We start from the raw sequence: 20,235 nt of genomic DNA, 5'->3' as shown, positions 1-20,235 counted from the left end.
CTCCGGGGGCGGGGCCGGCCCGCGCAGGGGTAAGCCCGCCCCCCAGGCCCCGGCGCCGCGTTACCGTGGTGACGGGGCGGCACCGCCCCTGACAGTGACTCCGCCTCGGCGGGGCGGGGCGGCGGGGCCGTGGCGCATTGTGGGGTGGCAGTGCGGCCTAGCAGGTACGGGCGGCGGCGGCGGCGGCGGCTTTGCGCTCTGGGGAAGCCCCCGCGTCCTCGCCGGCCGGGGCTGGGCCCCGGTGGGGCGCTGCTTGCTGGCGGTCGCTCTCTTGCCTCGCCTTTGGGGGACGCGTAGGCCCGGGGTTGCGCGGGGCCGCGGCGGGGCCTCCCGGCAGCCCCGGCCTGTCCGCTGGCTCTGCCCGCCCCTGCAGCAGCAGCAGCGGGGGAGTCCGTGGCCCCCTCCCCGCCGGCTGGGGGGGCCCGGCGGTGCGTGTCCTGACGCTGTGCGCTGAGCTGCTGCTGTTCGTCCCCACCAGGGATCATACTGGTCAGAGAAGAGGAACATTAGTAAGACTGTTGTTTTTTTCAGCAGTGGTGCTTATTGTTGTGGAAAGGCATACGTCAAGAACGCATAACAGAGCATTACTTGTTTCCTTGAATGACACGAAACCACGTTGAAGAGCTGTGCTGTCAAACGGTATTGATCTGTAAGACTGTTCTCCTCTTATTTCTGATAGAGGGGGAAAAAACAAAATGGCATCAGGGACGGTAATGAACGCCGCACCTTCAGGAGGATCGAATGATGTGAGCCTGGAGGAACCAAAGAAGATGACAAGGGAAGACTGGCGGAAAAAAAAAGAATTAGAAGAACAAAGAAAACTAGGAAATGCACCTGCTGAAGTGGATGAAGAAGGAAAGTAAGTTTTATTAAAGCTATGGTTATTCTAAAGCTACTGGCTAAAAATGACTTTTTTCCTGTTATGATTATGGAATAATCCTGAGGGTGATACATGATTTCTACATGAGTCATTGTAGAAGTAAATAGTTGAACTTTGTAAATCTGCTTTTAACATTCCAGTCATCCTCAGAAAACAAATATTTTCCAAAAAAATGGAGGTTCAGTGTTTATCTACTGTGATCTATTGTCAGTGCTGCTAAAAAGTCCCATCTGTGTGGCTACTTACGAGTGGTGTTTTGAAAGTGACCAAAAAGTAGTACTGGGGAACTTTACTGCATACCTTATCTGTTCCCTCTCTTGCTTCTACAAGGCTTGTTACTTCTGAGAAGAGGCATGTTACTATTTTTGTGCTCAGTAACATTGCATAGAATAAGGTATTTGATTTGGAGTCAGGAGTTTAGGTGAATTAGATGGCAAGAAAATCTCAGTGAAAGTCTGTGTTTATCTAGTTAAATTAGAGTTTATTTTGCAATGCACTGTAACAACTTCATTATTTTATTATTGCTCCTAAAGCCCTGAACTTTAATGTGAGAGTTATTTGTTAGGCTAAGTTGTTGTGGGTTTTTTTCCCTATGCCCTGTATTTATTACACAACATCTTTTACAGAGATATCAATCCTCATATTCCTCAGTACATATCCTCAGTACCATGGTACATAGATCCTTCTAAAAGACCTACATTAAAGCATCAGAGACCTCAGCCAGAGAAGCAGAAACAGTATAGCTCCTCTGGAGATTGGTACAAACGAGGAGTTCAAGAGGTATGTAAAATGTTTTTGTCATAAAATAAAGATTTGGTTTGATTCCATGAGGAAATAATTTCTGGTTACATGTTTTTGAGGGAGACAGGAGCTGGGAATTCTTATTCAGCAGGCAAGTCACAGTGTCTGGTAGTAATCAAAATATGCGTTATGAGTTTGGGTAGACCATGCACACTTTAGTTGTACTGAAAAAATGGTTATTGGGAACACGTATATGAATCTTGCCACAAGTTTATACAACACTGTCTTTTTTTGTTGTTTAGCATGCTGTAGCAACTAGATATCGTAAAGGAGCTTGTGAGAACTGTGGTGCATTGACACACAAAAAGAAAGACTGCATGGAGGTAAACTTGACTTTTGTTGATGTTTTAATGGTTTTGAAAACAATGTGAATTCTAATCTTAGTGGAAAATAGCTAGCTATAGATAAAATAAAAACTACTAGTTTTGAAAAAGCTATTTTGAAAAAGGTTACAAGTATTGAAAGGTGGCTTGAAAATTTCTAAAGAAATTGGTATGCAGAAAAAGTGAAGGGGAAGAAATGATACTATTCAGGGTGTTGCTCATCAATTCTGTTTGTGATAAGCACTGCAATAATAGGTGAAAATGTTTAGCTTTTCATGTTAGTTTGCTTTAACTCAAGTGCTCCTGTGCCTGTCTTTCTGTTTCATGTCGGCTAAAGCCATCCCCAGAAACTGTTTCAAGTGCTTTCTTAATTGTGGCAAATTGAGTTAGAAATTGACGGGATTTGGAGTCAGTTGCAATACTTTAAAATACAGAAATGAACTACTTGCATTTATTTACAATTCACAGGCTGATAGTGCTGAATTTAACTGGCTTCAGAGGAGCTCCATTGATACTATTTTTAAAGGGATATCTGAGTGAGTAACATATTTTAGTCTAATGGACTGATCCAACCTGTTTTTTTTTTTTTCCTTTCAGAGACCCAGGAAAGTTGGAGCAAAATACACAGGCATGAATATTGCACCAGATGAACACGTGCAGCCTCAACTGATGTTTGATTATGATGGAAAGCGAGATCGTTGGAATGGTTATAACCCAGAAGAGCACATGAAGATTGTAGAGGAGTATTCCAAAGTTGATTTGGTATGTAGGTTCTGTGGTTTACTAGGGAAAGGTTTAGTGTTTGGCTTGGCTGGGAGGAGGAACATTTGTTACGTGCACTGTTAATATTAGACCTTGTGCTGTATTCATAATGAAAAAGCGAGATGGGTTCTGTGTTTGATAGCAGACTTCACCTAAACTGAAAATTCAGATCAGAACTGGCAACGGGTCTGTACAATAAATGAAGTGTCTCCCCAGATTGCTTACTTTCTAATAGACAAGCCATAGAATTTATTACCCGAGACACAGATTGAATTGCAGGCAAGAAACAAATTTGTTATCTGGCTGTATTAGAGCCAATAAATCTATATCTGTTTTGTAACTTCATTCATGTTATTTTACTTATGAATCCTTTTTGTTGCCATGATGGAGCAGTGGACTGTTTGTACCTGTCTTTGTGCAGACTGGCACCTTGCTGTTGCAGTTAACTTTCTATCTGTATGCACCAAATCCATGTGGGCGTTATTAACTTTTTAGAAGGAAAAAAAAAAAAGTTCACTACCTTGGCTGGATGTTGGCTACCTGGTCCAAAAGGTAGTTAGGCGCCTAACTTAACTCCCTTCAGTGCCTGGTCCTCAGTATTTTCCTATAGTGTGTAGAAAAGCTAATGTTAAGTGTGATCTAATCAGTGTGTATAAATGTCTACTGGGAGTGTTTAAAGACAGAGCCAGACTCTTCTCAATAGTATCCTGTGACAGGACAGGACAAGAAGCAGTGGGCACAAGTGAAATACAAGAAATTCTGTTTGAACATAAGAAAAAAATGTTCTACTGTAAGGTGATCAGTGGAACAGCTTGCCCAGTAAGGCTGGGGAGTCTCCATTCTTGGAAGTAATCAAAACTTGCCTAGACAGAGTCCTGGGCAACTTGTTGTAGGCACGCCTGCTTTGAGCAGGGGGATTGTCCTTGGCAGTCTCCAGAGGTACCTCCAATATCAACTGTTCTATGGTTCTATGATGTCAAACACATACAAAAATTCACTATGTGCAGCTTTAAAATCTTACTTTAGGTGCTAGACTTTGGTGCTTCCTGAATGAACCATAAATGCTTGCAGCATCAGTCACGAAGTACCTTAAGCACTGAAGTTTCTAACTAGAGTACGAGGACACAATTATAAAACTATCTCATAGTAATGGTATAGCTGCATAAATTCTAGTAAACTGTTTCATTTAACAGTATAATATAAAATAGTAAAATGGTTAGTATATATAATTTCATTTCCTTGAGGCTCAAAAAACAAATGTGGTAAAGCATAGGAGTAGAGGTGACAAGCTCTAGGCTGCTGATTTTTTACAAGCACCCAGAGAATTAAAAAAAACTTTTTTTTTTTTGTAGTAATACATTTTAAATGACAGCAGTCACAAGAGATGCTTATGGTAAGTATTACTACACACTCACTACTAAAAAGAAATACTAAACCAAATGCATTTTCATGATACACAGGCCAAACGTACACTGAAAGCCCAGAAGCTTCAGGAGGAGTTAGCATCAGGAAAGCTGGAGCAAGTGGTAAGTAAACTAAAGCCCAATTTATTTTTGCTGAGGCTGAATAAATATACAACAGGTTACTCCTGCTCTCTGATGCTTTTACTCTCTATACAGGGTCTATTATTGGTTTTTATGCCCTTCAGTAATTTAAAGATTTTCCTAGCACCAGCATATTCTGTGTCACATTCAAGAATTTGAAGCATCTTCTTTCAAATAAGAGTTGTTTTGTTTTCCCCTTAGGGGCAAAAATTCTGTGTGATTATTATTCTTGCGAAAGTTAATGACACGCCATTTTGGGTCAGAAAAACTTGTTTTCCATGTAGTAATTTTGTTCATGTACTGAAAAGCTTTTTTTGTTTTTAAAGATTGTTACGTCTGACTAATGTTGAGACAATGGCTAGTACGTGACTGTGGATTGTTTTAGTAATGCTTAGTATAAATTGGAATAGGAAGGTATTTTCTTTATCTTAGAACCAAACTTGTGTCTTCTTCAGTCGTTGCTATGACTATTTGCAGTGTCTCTGGTTATTTGAAGGCTGAGCATATGTATTTCCCTCTGGCTTATAACTGCAGAGTTTGCATCTTCCACTAACTTCTACAAGCTCCTCCTGGATTATAGACAATGCTTTTGATGCTCTTTGATATAAAATTATAATTTTTAAAGGCATTTCTGATAATATTCTAAGTTTATAAAGTAGGGGAAAAGTAGAGACTGCTGCTGGTCAGAAGTAGGTTTTTTTAATCAACATTGTGAGAAAGAAAACACCAAGCAAAAGACTACATACAACTGGGCCTCCATTTTCCAGAGGTTGTCACCTTGCTTTTTGTCACTAGATGGCAGAGTGAACTTAATCGCCAACCCAGCACAAACTACAGCCTTCCAACCTTCCCGATAGAAAAGATTCTTTCTCTTTTTGATGCCTGTTTTCACCACAAAGCAAACATTGTTGGCTTCCATACACTTATTCCGTATAAAATGGAGCTGTAAGAAGAACAGTAGGTTTGAAACATAAGAGCTATCTCTGATGGAGGGGACCAAGACTGCTTTGCATAGTCAGTGCTGGCCAGTTTGCTGATGAGTGTTCCAGGACTCACAGTTGTTTCCATCTTCACTGTTGCAAGTATTCTCAAGTTAGAGGCTAAGCAGGTTAAAAAAATAAATTCTGGCTATATTTCTCCAGATTAAATTATGGCTTCTGATTCATGCTCAGTATGCTTGTCAATCCTAACTAAATACTTGCTATATGTCGTCTTATTTTTTTTTTTAAGCTTTCAGAGTTGAATGTTGGTTATATTTGCATGATATGAAATATTCCAGTCTAAACCATTAGTGTTCAAAGGCATAGCAAGCTCTAAATAACAGTGACAGTTCTAGAATTTGCTGTTCTTGTAAAAGCTTGAAAATTTAATTGGGAATACAGTGAAAAGGTCTCCAACGTGTCTGTAATAGAGCTCTTTCCTAGACCTTTATATAGCAATCTTTGTGCATATTGTGTCACAGGTAAATTGTATTTTGCATCCAACATCAAGCTCTGCTTTGATTGCTCTTTATATCCCTGCCCTCTGTCCTCTCCCCACTATCTTGTCTTCTCTGCTGATGTGCTCTTTGTTTGCTGCAGAACTCCCCAAGACACCAGTGGGGAGAAGAGGAACCAAATTCACAGACAGTAAGATGATTACCCACTGCATCACACCATGGGCAGAAAAAAAGACCTGTAGTTAGTGGATCAGTGAAACAAGGGTGGCATAAGGGTTTGAATGTTGGGTTCATGCCACTGGCTGACTATTCTTTTGGGCATAGGTTGTTGGATTTCACAGAGGCATTTTTGGTTTTAATTCCTGTGTGTTGTCAAACCTTAAAGATGCAAGCAAATAACTAGTTTTTAATATGTAGTATATTTTGCCCAAGATAACTCTTTTCTTAATATCATCACAGTTACACTTCTGTAACTGTTTCCGTATGAGGAAACCTGAAAAACCTGAAACCTGTTGAATGTTAGATTAGCATGACAGCACACTTAAGCCCAGGTAAATGATGCCAGCTTTTAACTACAGGGATTGCAGAATTTTTAATGAAACCACTAAAATCAGATTCTCATACTTGTCTCTGGAGTGAATGTCCTCTTTTACTTAGAAGTTTCCCATCTTTCCTCAGGAAAGAGATCATAACAGTGAAGATGAAGATGAAGATAAATATGCAGATGACATTGATATGCCTGGGCAGAACTTTGACTCGAAAAGACGTATCACCGTTCGAAATTTACGTATTCGGGAAGATATTGCAAAAGTGAGTAAAGAATTCTTTACAGATATTCTTTTGTATTCGTGAGAGTTAATTTCAAAAAATTGTATGCTCAATTATTAATGAGTTTGCGTATGGGTCTTGGGGTTTGGAGGTTAAGGTTTATTCTCAGTTCTATTCCTGCTCGTGTCATGACTTCGTCAAGGTCATTCTTTTACACAGATAGAACTTTTTAAAATGTCTAAGCTGGGAGATACAAGAGTAACTTCAGTTCTTTTAAAATCATAACTATCGAATATCTTGTATGTTGTTTTCTTTCCCTAGTACTTGAGGAATCTAGATCCGAACTCTGCTTATTATGATCCCAAAACAAGAGCAATGAGGGAGAACCCATATGCCAATACAGGCAAGAATCCAGATGAGTAAGTTAAATCAGGGTCATGCTTGTGTATCCAACAAAACTGTTAAAAATGAGATTAATAGTTCTGTATTTTCTTTTATCTGTATGTCCTTTTACTAATGAATCTCTAGACAATTATGTGTAGAAGTAGTAGTAAACATGGAAAAAATTGTTTTATTTAGCAGTATTTTTTGTTTCAGTATATAAAAGTGGTATTTTAGTAATACTGGCCCTTAATCTTCAGGGATATATGGACCACCATTTAGTGTAATGACCTGTACAAGGGTTAGAACACTCTGCTGTATCTAGAGGTGATACCTGTAAACAATAATGTTGTTTGTAAAGTATTTCAGTAACCAAATCTTAAACTTCATCCCTTGTCTGTGGTACCTAACTAAATGCTTGAACTAGGAGCAAGAGCTCCTCATACATTAATGGAGTCTGCATAGAAAAGGTCTGAAAGCTTTGGCATTGTCTAGATAGACAACTTAATTAAAAAATGCCATAGGCTGGCTTTTGGCTGCACATAAGGCTGTCTCACTTAAAACCCAAGTCAAGCACTTGAGCTGTGACCCTGCCTTGACCTGTGTAGTGCTGTGGACTTACAGAGGAGACAGGCTGTGAGTAGAAACATTTATTCAGAGTACAGTAATTGGATTAGCTCGCTGCCTGAAATAGAATGGCAGTGGCTAAATGCTAGCAAATAATGCTCTTTCCACCTCTCCTTGCCCCCAGCTAGAATAATGCTAGTCAATTCTTTTTTTAGATGCAGATGCTTTCACTTCTCTCTAGAGTCATAATTTGACCTTTGTTGAATCTGTGTTTCTGCCACAGCTTTGCAGACTGTAAATTATTCAGAGGGACTTTGGGAAGATTAAAAGAGTGGGAAATTGGATTGTTAACGTTATTTGATTTTCAACCTGTGTTTCATATACTCATTGTGAATCTCTTCAAGGGGTGTACAAAAGGTAACTGAGAGCAGTAAAGCTATTACCAGGCTTTAACTCAGTAAAATACACTGGGTCTGGGCAGGAGGAGAGATTCACAAATCCAAAAGCTGAGAATCACAATGCTAGAATATCACCTACCATTTATGCATATTTATTGTGCAGTTCGATCAAAGTTTGACTCCTGGTGCTTGGTATTCCGGGCAGAGCTCCAGGTTTGTGTCATAAGATGTTTCCATGTAAACATAGGCATCAGGTATTCTGAGTTGCTATCATATACTTTCATGACTCTATGGGGAGCCCAGACTTTCATTTCATGTATTGAGTTGAATGCTCCTTCCTCTCCCTCCATTCTTAACTCTCAGGGCACAAAGGAGAATTTTTACTTTCCTGTTGGTGTTCTATGATTTTATTTAAAAGGAAATCACATTACTTGAATGCTAAGAATCATATTGTTCTTTTCTGCAGAGTTGGTTACGCAGGTGACAACTTTGTTCGCTACACTGGAGATACCATTTCAATGGCACAGACTCAGCGTAAGTGGGTTTTGGGGTTTTGGTTTTTTTAAGGAAACGAACTTAAAAGACTTAAGTTAACAATGCTTCTTTCTTGCAAAAGAGAAATAAATCTTAGATTGAGGCTTTCTTTCAAATTACTACAGAATTAAAGATTGTAATTTGAATGCCTATGTCAGTTTTAGAATAAATATTGAGTGAAACCTCTTGTGTACACAGTGTTTGCTTGGGAGGCTTATGACAAAGGCTCTGAAGTTCATCTTCAAGCAGACCCTACAAAATTAGAGCTACTTTATAAGTCCTTCAAAGTGAAAAAAGAAGATTTCAAAGCACAGCAGAAAGAAAGCATCCTAGAGAAGGTAATAGACTTTTGGTTTTATTTAATAAGAATTCTGTTGAGTTTGAAGTCTGGGTCTTGGGTAACAAATAAGGTTACTAATGCTATGTGAAAACACATCAGCTGTTCTCAGTAGCTTAGATTTATAAAAAGAATTTTATATCTATACACACTATCTTATCAATTGGATTCATTATATTATTTAATATAGGAACTTTTGAAGATCTGCTGGTAGTTCTTTGGATTATTGGGAGCTCTTCCCTTAACTGTCAGAATTTCTCCAGTGAAAAATCTGACAGCAGTATGTAGGAGGAGTGGGAATTTAGGGTTTGGGGTTTTTTTTTAAATAATACAAGTGGTTGAAAAATTCTTTTACAGTTTAGAAGTGTTATCTTTTGTAAAATACCCAAGTTACTATCTCCCAAAATTATTTTTAAACTTTTCTTTTTTCTTATATGTGAAAAGCAGAATTTTCAGACTCGAGTTTCAGATGCAGTATTCTAGATAAATATTTATTTTAGATTTTGCAGCTAGTTTCTTGGACAACTGACAAAGAACTAAGTAATCCTTTTAGATTCTAACCTTGTCTACATTGAAGTTTGAAGGGGAACAGGAAGTACTGCTCTGGTTATACCAGAGCCTTTTTGTTTGGTCTAAAAAGTTTTCCTGCTTTGAGTGAGGAATATCACTGTTGTAATCCTCCAGGCATTAAAAAAAAAAAACAAAAAACAAACAAACAAAAAACCACAAAAAAACAAAACACCAAAAAACACCACAATGGCAATAGGAGAAGTATTTCTCTCTTATCTATTCACTAAACTGTCTCCATCCACTTCTTTTATGTCTTCTTCAGAAGGTACTGAAGGTGACATTTTTGAAATGTATACTTAACTGCATAAAAGGTGGGGGTTTTTTTCAAAACTATTATGTGTCTTTTCTATTTGCATTTTAGTATGGAGGACAAGAACACCTAGATGCACCACCAGCTGAACTGCTGTTAGCTCAAACGGAAGATTATGTGGAATACTCTAGGCATGGAACAGTCATCAAAGGACAAGAGAAAGCTATTGCTTGCTCTAAATATGAAGAGGATGTTAAGATCAACAACCATACAGTAAGCCCTAGCTTATGTTAAAATTATAAAAAAAACAGATTCCTTCCCATTGGAAGGGAATGAGGTGTGGTAGGATGCAGTACAATATAATACAGCAAATAAATTTCTCCTGTCTCAAATGTGACACTCTCCCTTTTCTACTAAGGAGGAATTTCAAATTGTCATGGTTGCGATGTGAATTTGAGGAGTTGCAATGGCAAACTTAAAGGGGAAGTTACTGTATTTCCCTTTGACTTTGAATATAAGTTGACCACATCCTGTTGCTTTTCTCTTTTTTGAAACCGTACCTGTAAGGCTAATGTAAAATTGCAAAAGTATTTCTCATAACTTTCCCTTCTGGATTGTTTGAATAATTTACTTATCAGGATATAAACTCAGGAATAAATTGCAGCCTGTCTCTTCAGGGGGTATCATGATGGACATAACTGCCATGGTGTCTTCTCTTGCAGTGCATTTGGGGTTCATATTGGAAGGAAGGCAAGTGGGGTTACAAATGCTGCCACTCATTTGTCAAGTATTCATACTGTACAGGAGAAGCTGGGAAAGAAATTGCTGTAAGTATTGTCTTATTTAGTCACTTGGAAAGAGCTAAAAAGCATTCATCTTCCTACCCAAGTTTTAGACTATTTCACTTTTTTGTTGGTTGGGTGGGTGAGTTGGGTTTTTGGAGGGGTTTTTCCCTTTCAAATGTGCTTAGTAAATGGGTATGCTTTCTCTTGTCTGTTGTATAGAATACTGAAGCAAGCTTACTGGAAGAGCAACCCAGGGAGGAAGAACACATGACAAAACCCAAAACACTGATGGAGGTAAGCTGTTTCCCTTTCTCAGGAAGGCAGATATTTTTCCTCCGCATTTTAAGAGTTGGAAAGATATGTGTAACCACAAAATTATGTGAGTCATAATGAGTCTGAAAATTATTAGACTGCATTGTTAGATCATTAACATCTCTCTTGAAAACTAAGCTCTCAAATAGCATTAGTAGATGCTTGGGATTTAATGGCTTGAACATTATTAACGCTTGCAAGTTGAATCTTAACGGTCACTGGTTTTCCACCTTACAGATCCACCAAGAGAAACAGAAAGAGAAGAAAAAGAAGAAGCACAAAAGGAGCTCAAATTCAGATAGTGAGGGTGAAGAGAAAAAGAAGCAAGAAAAACTTAAAAAGGTGCACTATATTCATCAGTGGTTTTGTGGCAAAAAGAACTTGAAATACATTTTACAACAATGTCAGTTTTATGAAGCCTGTAAGGCAGTTCTTGTGGTATTCTGTGGGATGTCCTTTGATGCTAATTCTGAGCTAAAGCAAATTTAACATGCTGTTAGATGTTCTAAAGCACATTCCCTATTTCTCAAGCAAACATGCAATAAATACTTAGTTTTGGAAGACTTAGTTTAGATTATTTAGAACACTTCTTGTCTAGGCAACTATTACAGCTGTAGATCTATATAAGACATTGCAGAACACAATGATTTGTGTATTGAAGAAAGATAGAGAGATCAAAAGCACTGTCAAAGCTTAACGTAGCACTTTTTATCCCAGACTTGGGCCCAGTCTCACAGTTAATGCAATAAATCCATCCACCAGGCTATCAACTCACTGCTGCTGAACAGCCCTTCCACAAGCACAGCAGCCTGCCTCTGGATATTCAGAGTGTGAAACTAATGTTAAACTATGGTTAATCAAAGCATGGTACAAATGCAACTTCTTTTCAATAGCAAGAAGGAGCAACAGTAGTAGTTTGAGGAATGGGATAATGTATATTTCAAAAAGCATTTAAAAAAATATGCTTCCTGACAGGGCAGGGTGGAGGGGAACAAAAAAAACCCAACAAACAAACCCAAGCCACTAAGATCACATGCTTGCTTATCTGCTTTTGTACTTGCTGGATCATGATTACATATTAGGTAAAGCCAAGGAATTTCTTACTTGATTTTGGCAATTGGAAAGAGATTAAAGTATCCTGTTTGCTAAATACCATTTTACCATCATTTTATGTTAAACACTAACAAATGAGCATTAAATGAAGCATGCTGTAAGTGGGCCAGACAGATGTGCATTGCTTATCCCCCCATTCTGCCTGCTGTTTGTTCCTCATACTAGAATCTAATACAAACTTTCATTGGTTTTTTTGCTTAACTTTCATTGTGGGGTTTTTTTTTCCTTTGCTTTCATTTCAGGCACTAAATGCAGAAGAGGCTCGTCTTCTCCACGTTAAAGAAATCATGCAGTTAGATGAGAGGAAGAGACCATACAACAGCCTATATGAAACAAGGGAGCCAACAGAAGAGGAAATGGAAGCCTATAGAATGAAACGGCAGAGACCTGATGATCCCATGGCCTCTTTTCTTGGACAGTAGTCATGGTGAAAATCATTCCAATACACAAGACTTTTTTCATACTTGTTTACAACTCTGTAGATATTTGCTTACCTTCCCTGTGTCTAATAAGTGCCAGAAGTGGCAGAGAGATTTTTTTTTCACCAAAGAAGTTGGTGAAAACTTCTTTCAACAGACGTAAGCAGTCCAATACTTACAGCAATTTTATATATGTGTGTATGTATACATATACAGTCACAAATATATATATACACACATATATATAAAATGCATACACCTACTCTGTAAATTCTTTATTGGAAGAGAACTGACTGGAATTCTAGGTTTGTTTGGCCAGCTAATACATTAAGTCATGATACATTCAGTAAAACTGGCTATTCAAAGGAAATGGTCAGCAGATGTCACTTAATATAGAACAAAAATTATTGAAAAAAAAAAAATTGTTAAGCTACTGAAGCCTCTTACTTGTAAAGAGAGTTGCCTGTCACAAGGCTTTAAAAGGAGAAATAGTTTCTTGATCACTTTCTAGTAAGTATTTTGGAAATATAAAAATTGATTGCTTTGTACAGTTCTGTTTAATTTAATATAAAGGTCTTAAATGCTGTCCAGTCTTTTTAATGAAGAGGTTAGCTTCTGAGTGTAGAGCTTTTAAATTCTAATTCTGTTTCTGCAGATGTTAACATATAAATTTCAGTTGCAAAGATCTGAGTTCTTTGGTTTTCTGTTTGATAACAGTATTCATATTACCCTTATAACTTCCAGAATCTTGTTACATGGTGTAATGCCAAGTGTCAGGCTTTAATACCTTGTGATAATGTGAAGCAGCATCTGCTTTGTGTTTGGCAATATTAGTCCTTAAACTGGGAGCTTTCCCCTTTAACTATTAAAAGTTGAAGAAATGGGTGAAGAACTTCACAGCATGACTTAGAGTTGGAAGGCTTGAGAATTACTTCTGTTTTGGCTTAAACTGTCTTATTAAACATTAAACCACATTTCATGTGGTTATATTAATGGTAGGACAAGGAAGACTCCGTAATCCTGGCTTTTCCTCTTAAAATTAAGAACCTGATTACAGTTTCCACTTTGTAAACAATGAAGGAAGCTTAAAGTTACTGGAAGAAAAGGAAACAATATGTTATACCTGTAACATGTTGTACCTGCAATTTCCACCTGTAAAGCTGGTTTCCTTTTTTTATTAGGTTTTCTCCAAGTCTGCTTCCCCTTTGGTTTTGTTATAGACATACTAATTCTGAATGCAGACTTTATTTTATAAGGCTTATAAACCTGACTGCAGACTTTTATTTTATAAAACTTGATTTTAAGATCCTCCTATTGCTTGCAAAAAACATAACCAACTAGTGAGATCAAAGATTTGGGGGTGGAATTGTTAATATAGCCAAGTACAAGGAAGGAAAAACTTTAACGAGTAGAAATCAGCTTTTGCAGAAATTGCTTTTATGCTTTCACAAACAATGTGGATTTAGACAGTCAGAGGGGGAAAAATATTAGGGATATAGTTTTCCTTCCGCTATAGTAGTGACTCACATTCTAAGTTTCCAGATCAGCTCATGTCTCGACCTTTCTAAGTTACGGATAATTTCAAGGGAAAACTGCTCTTTTCCACAAGTAATTACATACAATAAACATACATTTAAGTGTCGTGTGTGTGATTTCACAGCCGCTTTGGCAATTGAGTATTTTAGCATACATAGTTAATAATGGAAATTCTGTATTAGTCTGCAATATAGTTCTATATTAAAACTATCTGTGATGTTCTCACTGATGATCAAACTTTTAGGTTGAATATTTACTGTGTTCCAGAGATCCTATGATTCTTCTTAGTGCTGTAACATCTGAAGTTCTGGCCAGCATACCTCCAGCTGCAGAGATACCAACTGCTGTTGTCTTGGTCAGTGCCAAGTTCAGTTTGAGGGAAGATGAGATGTCAGAAGGGTCCATGTTATCAGTTCCTTGAGCTATTTTTAGATACCTTTCTAAAAGTAGCTAGAGACTTGGTTCTTTTTAAAGTAGAGGAGACAATCCAGAAATAACACTGAAAAGAGTGATTTAGAATGAAGAACAAATAATTCACCAGTCTAGGCAGCCTGTAAAGTTCAGTTTTAAACTCTTGTTGCGTGAGTGTTTTTCTTAGTTTCAAGAGAAAAATGGGTAGAGAGTTGAAGGTGTGTGTATTTCAGAAGCCAATATAACATGTTCAGTGCTATAGGAAGATCTGCTTATTACATGTAAACATACTGAATTCCACCTTAAGTATACTCATGTGGATGGATTTGCTTTTCAATACCTGAAGACATGACTGTAACTTTTCCGGCATGCTGTGTCTCGCTCTGCTAAGAGAGAGCCTATGGGGAAGATGGACCAGTTTCTTCTCTGGTGAAGCAGAAGGCAGCTCCAGGGGAAAAAGCAATTAGTAGCCTTTTATTCAAAATACAGTTCCCTTGAGCTTGTGAATGATGCAGAGTAGATCTCGTCTGGATCAGTCTCAACAGTTAAAGGACAAATAAAGCTTAAAACATGTTGTCCTATTTATATCATAAAGGTTAAATGTTAAAGAACATTGTGGATCTGATCATGAGGATTAATTTTCCTCCATCTGCTTCCCCTTGGATTTGGCATGCAATACGACTGTGCATATCCAAAGACTGCTTCCTATTGCACAAGAAGAATTTTTTCCTTTTTAAAATGAGTTTGAAACAAGTTTGTAGGCTAGCTTGGACAAAAATGAATGTACAATGAAAATGAGCATACTTTAGCAGAGGCACCTGAAGTTGGGAACTCCTGTTTTTCACATGCACAAAGACAGAAGCAAGGTGAGAGGAAATTCCTTAGCTTGGTAACACAGACTAGTCGAATTCTCAAATCATAATACAAGACAGACCCTCCCAGCACAGTCTGGGTAGCTTTCTCTGAATCTTGCCCTTGGCAAATCTCAAAAATTACTTTCTCAACTCCCTTTGTCAACAATCGCTTTGATTGCCTCGTTTTTCATCCTGTTGAGTTCTGATTGTCTGAGGCATACTCAAGTCTGCAAACTGAACTAACTAGCCAGCTGATTTGAAGACATTTGCATTTTTGAAACATGTAGATTAAAACATTCTCCTTTATTTTTTTGTTGAAGAGTTTAGCATTCTGTGTTATCTTTCAAGGCATGCCAGAAGGTAGTTCTTTTACTGTCTCTACATTTCTTTGTAATTGGATCTTTATGGCTTTCCTGAGTGGGTTTGCACACTGTTCTACACGAGTGTAATTGTTTTAGGCTGTTGAGGGATCAGAAAAAAGCAGGAATGATAGCAATTAGTTAAAGATGAAATGGAGCTCAACTTTTAGGAAGAAGAAAAAACAACAGAAGAGACAGGATTTTCTGTGCCCACTAGTGCCTAATGCAACCTAGTAACTGCAGTTTCCCGTACCACTTTTGGGTATAACTTAAATTACCCCATTCAGGCCAAAACACCATGCCCTGAACTACATGTAGACAACTCCCCATTCTTCTGTTAGCACTCCTGTTTGCATTTGTTTTGATGGATGCAACAAAGAAATAGACAGAAATATTATTAGAATAATAATAAACTTAAACTAGTTATTTTACATGAAACAAATCTGTTCATGTCTCTTAGGTGACCTAACCAGAACCCCACTGGGGTAGTAGATAGCGATGGGTTTTGCTTCTGCAAAATACCAGCGCGTTTCAGACCTCAGTGGAAAAGAGAATAAAATCACTTTGCCTAAGAAAACCTTGCTTAATGGACAGATTAGCAAACCCCAAATTTCTAACCTACAAAGTCTTAAAAGTAATTCCAGTAATTGCAAAGCATTTTAGAAACAGCCTCCACCCAGCCACTCGTCTGCACTGCATTTGGATCTAAGCACAGTCCTCAGCCCATTGCTCTATAATCTTCCACCACATCTCTTACAAGTGGGACTTTTTTTCAGATGCGTTTACAGCCTTATCACGTTTGCATATGCATTTGTTCTCAGTTTTTAATACAAAGCTAGGAACTACAAATTTGGCTCCAACACCACCGTCACAGCAGAGTTTTAACCCATTGCTGCTTTTTGTTCGCAAGCTGCTAAGACGTATGCTAACAGCGCTTTGGGGAAGTGGATGCTGGAGCGCAAGGCCTGAGGTTGAAGTCGCCTGCTGTGGTGCCCCGTTAGCAAGGCGACTGTTACAGCGGCACGGGTGAAGGAGAAGCTTCCTCGCATTAGCATTGCTCCTGGTTCTGCACATCCTGGTTGGGAAGGGGTTATGCCATCAGCCTCTGGGCTGCATGAGACCCAAGCTGGGCGAGGAAAATGGTGCCTTCAGCTGGCTTCTGGCTTTGCTCAGGTGTCCCTTCTTGCTTTAACAAGTCTCATGCTGGGCACATGCAAAAGCAAAAGCACTGGGCTGCAGGTTTTAACATCCAAGAGGCAGCACAGACCCACAGTATATTCTGCCGAGATACTAATATTTTCTCAGTATTTTAAGAATAGCTGAAAGACCTTTTTTAGCAAAAGCCAGCGCTAATGCAAAATTCTCTGCTTGGGAAGTGGCAGTAGGAGAGGGGATTTTATCTGTAATTGTTATATCCGCACAGACTGTCACTGCTCGCACACAATGTAAGTAATTTTTCACTCATCTCTGGAGGATGCTGCTTTGCCCTGAAGGATGGAGGCACTGGACCATGACAGGGGTAAGTGACATTTGTCGCTGGCTTTCCTGGCTTGGGCAAATGCTGCCTGTGTCCCCAGGTACTGGGATTGCTGATGATGATGCTACAGACCCCAGAAGCAGGGCTGGAGTTTTTTGTAGTTTGGGAAATACAAGGTGTTTTTAGAAGAGTCTTTTCCTGTCTAACTATGTTATTAGATACCTAGGCAGGAGCCAATTGTGGCAAGTCAAAAAGATTGCTGAATTTCACTTTGACTTAGAAGGTGCATGAGACAAAAGAAAAAACCCCAACCTTAACACATCTGCACTGTGCTTGCAGTGGCTCACTGGTGCTTGGGCTGGTTCCCACTTACCTCTTCCTAAAATAAGCTCTATTTATTTTTATCTTAATGGGTTAGGACCGCAGTTCCTAAGCAGAGCTAATGGTCTCAAGGGCATCCTTTAAGTTTAAACAGAGATTTGACTCATTTTTATGGGGGCTTTTGGAGAGGGACAATCACTCTCTGAAGACTGCTCACAGGCTTCCAAATTCCTTTTAGGCAGGGCAATAAAAATTACTCAAATCACCAGTCCACACTAAGCCAGGAGGCCTGTCAGGTAGAAAAATGCTTTTTCCCTCCCGTTAGTATCTCTGAAAAAAAAAACCCAAACACCTACACTCATCTTTGAAGAAAGGTACGCTTTTATTGCCAGTGCCCAGTGCAATGGGAAGGCTGTATTTTAGGCTGCCTACAGCCTCTGGGTGAACTGCAGCTATTTTGGCATTTGCTGAGTCATTTTATTTGGTTACAAAGTCGTTGCTGCAAGGTCGGCATCTGTAGCGGTGAAACACATTAGCGCTCAGAAGGAAAACAAGGGAAAATCCTTCCTCGCTGGGACGCAGTCCTGTCCTGCAGTCCCGGGGTGGGAGCTGGCGATCGCCCACCTTCAGGCACTCGCGTTTCTCACCCAAAGCGTGTGCACAGGCGATAGCGGAGCTAAATTTACACTTTCTACTCTGTAGGTGCTGGGTGATGCACCTTTCCCTTGCCACACGAGCCATGCATCCCCCCAACACGCTTTCTCTAAAGGATGTAAAGCCACGGAGCGTTGTGCTGGGGGCACGGACGGGGGATGCGGGCAGGGGGACAGGACCACGCCAGGCAGGAGCAGCACCCAGCCCGGGGGAGGCAGCACCTCCTGGGCTGGCACGGGGGCTACGAGGTCCCCCCGCTCCTACGCGTGTCCCGTGGGGGTCTGCCGAGGTGGACGTCGGCCCGAGGCGGCTCCCCGCACCGCAGCAACGAGCCGCCTTCCCTGCCATCCGTGGTGAAAACTGCGTTAGTCACGGCAGGGAGGCTTTTGCTAAAAAGCAGCACGGACGGGACGTGATCTCTTGTAACGCTTCCCTGCAATGTCTAGCTGAAACAAAATGAACCGAGAAGCAAGTCTCAGGGCTGTTCTGTTTCACTGTGAACGGGCAGTTTATTTATTTAACAAAGTGTGCTGCCAAACATGTCCTCCAGCAGAGCTGTCTGGGACCCCGGGTGAGCTCGGCTCGGCGTTGCAGCGCAGACATATTTTCCATCTGCCTGGCAGGAGCTTCCCAGCACTGCCTCTCCCACGTCGCCGAACTAGGTCAGGCCCTTGCTGCCTTCAACACGCTGCGGATCTGGGCACAAAATCGCCAGTAACCGCAAATTCCCCAGTCACACCTTGAATTGCCCGGCAGGACTGCTGTATTTTCAAGCATCGTTTCATCCCCGGCCCGTTTCACATCCATCCCGGCGCCCCACTGCCCCAGCACAGCTGCCACGGGGCAGGTTTGGGATAAGAATAAGGGCTTTTTCTTCTCAACACCTTTAGTGCCTGAGGAAACCGCTGTGGCTTCCCAGGCCCATCCAAGTGGCACCTTGGCAAAGACCTCGGGAAGTTTTCATCTGGTTTCAAAGGAAACCTGAGGCAGGACCCATGCACGTGCAATGCCTTGAGCCTTTTCGCTGACTCCAGCCCCACACCCAGGCGGGAGAGGTTCTCCAAGAGAACTGGGTTCCTACAAACTTTATGGAAACAGGCTATAAGTAAGAATTCATACTTGACCGATCACCAGAGCTGCCCCAGGGGAGAGCGGCTCTCGGAGCCCGTGTCTGGGGGTGTCCCCACCTGCGCTCACCCCAATGCCACTGGGGCAGTGGGGCTGGGGGCAGCTCCCCGCAGGCACGCCAGAGCTCTGCAGCTATATGGCAGCTTTTCTAAAATAGCCCTTATCAGTGAAATTTAAGGTGATGATTGCATGGGTTTGGGGAGGGGCATTGTTCTCCTGGAGGTTGTTCAATGGCAGGGAACATTGCTGAGCCATCAAGGAGCTGGGGCCCAGGGCGCCAGGTCTGAAGGAGCGCTGTGGGACCATCGGCACAGCACGAGAACAGCCCTGTGCTTCCTCGGCCAAACATTCCCACCCCTCCCAGAAGCAGCTGAACTGGTTACAGCTCACAAAGCAAACTATATATATACTTCATTTTTACTTTCCCCTCATGTTCCAACAGCAACTGCAGGGGAAAGCTTAAAAAAAAACCACAACAGCTCCAAAAACGATGAATTCTGGCAGAGTAAGGAATGATACTTCCAGCGTACTCCCAATCATCTGATAATCTGCACTGAGCAGAAAATATTTACTGGCTGGAGAGCAGCAGGGCAGGATCTGGAGCCCTGCTGCCAAGCACACGCCTGGTCCCAAGCCCTGTGCAGGATCCTGGCTGGGGCAGAGCAGGAACCACACACCCGCAACCGGGACCCACAGGCTGCGGCCAGGAGCACCAGTGACCCACTCTGTGTGGGTGATGATGGCTCCGGGGCCATCGCTGCCTTCCCAGCAGGGTGATGGGTCCCCCATAACCTCCCACGCTGCCAGCCCAGGCACCCGTGGGGCCAGGCTCTATGTCTGGATCATCTCGCAGCTCCTCTTTAGACTCTACCCACCACTCCATTAAAAAGATGCATCTGGTCTGTACCAACCAGCATCACAGAGCATCCTGCAATGCGGGGAGGGAGGGAAGGGGTGGGGGGAGCAGGGTCAGGAAACTCTTAAACACGGTTTGTCTCTCTGCACCTCCCCGGGGGCTGTTAGGGAAGCACTGTCCGTATTGAGAGTTGTAAGGCACTTGCAAATTCTGGCTTTAATGGGCTGGTGTAAGCCGGGATATCAACCCTGCTCAGAGCTGTAACACTGTGACTTGCTGCAGCGGAGAAACAAGAAGGGACAGGGATTTACTGCGACTCAACACTTCTGTGTTGGCAAAGCTGAAGCTGAACTCCGGCTTCAGCCACTGCTTCTGGTGTTACTGCCGTACCTTAAGCAATTGCTAGGGGTTTTGTAATTACTTTGCAAGCTTAAAACAAAATCCCAACCCTTTCCAA

General features: G+C 41.0%; 2 protein-coding genes across 4 annotated transcripts in view; one reads left to right on the top strand and one right to left on the bottom strand.

Annotated features, from left to right (window-relative positions):
- PTTG1 (PTTG1 regulator of sister chromatid separation, securin) overlaps positions 1-20,235 on the bottom strand; it is a 32,520-nt gene that overhangs the window by 4,209 nt on the left and 8,076 nt on the right. The gene's annotated exons all lie outside the window — the stretch shown is intronic.
- Positions 68-13,824, top strand: SLU7 (SLU7 homolog, splicing factor). 3 transcript variants are annotated; one of them, XM_052816343.1, is made up of 16 exons: positions 69-164; positions 680-859; positions 1,507-1,660; positions 1,924-2,004; positions 2,602-2,766; positions 4,227-4,292; positions 5,891-5,938; positions 6,427-6,558; positions 6,838-6,935; positions 8,329-8,396; positions 8,595-8,734; positions 9,665-9,826; positions 10,276-10,380; positions 10,558-10,632; positions 10,888-10,992; positions 12,006-13,824. In XM_052816343.1, exons 2-16 carry the CDS (start codon positions 696-698, stop codon positions 12,183-12,185), a joined length of 1,743 nt encoding a protein of 580 aa, XP_052672303.1. In that variant the 5' UTR covers positions 69-164; positions 680-695; the 3' UTR covers positions 12,186-13,824. The 3 variants fall into 3 exon arrangements, with proteins under 3 accessions (XP_052672305.1, XP_052672303.1, XP_052672304.1); XM_052816344.1 differs by lacking the exon at positions 69-164 and adding an exon at positions 192-509; XM_052816345.1 differs by lacking the exon at positions 5,891-5,938 and having other exon boundaries at positions 68-164.

The sequence above is a fragment of the Harpia harpyja genome, chromosome 20, assembly GCF_026419915.1.
Source record: "Harpia harpyja isolate bHarHar1 chromosome 20, bHarHar1 primary haplotype, whole genome shotgun sequence".
Classification (NCBI taxonomy): Eukaryota; Metazoa; Chordata; class Aves; order Accipitriformes; family Accipitridae; genus Harpia; species Harpia harpyja.
Note: the sequence above shows the minus strand (reverse complement) of the source record. Positions and strands in the feature narration are given on the sequence as shown.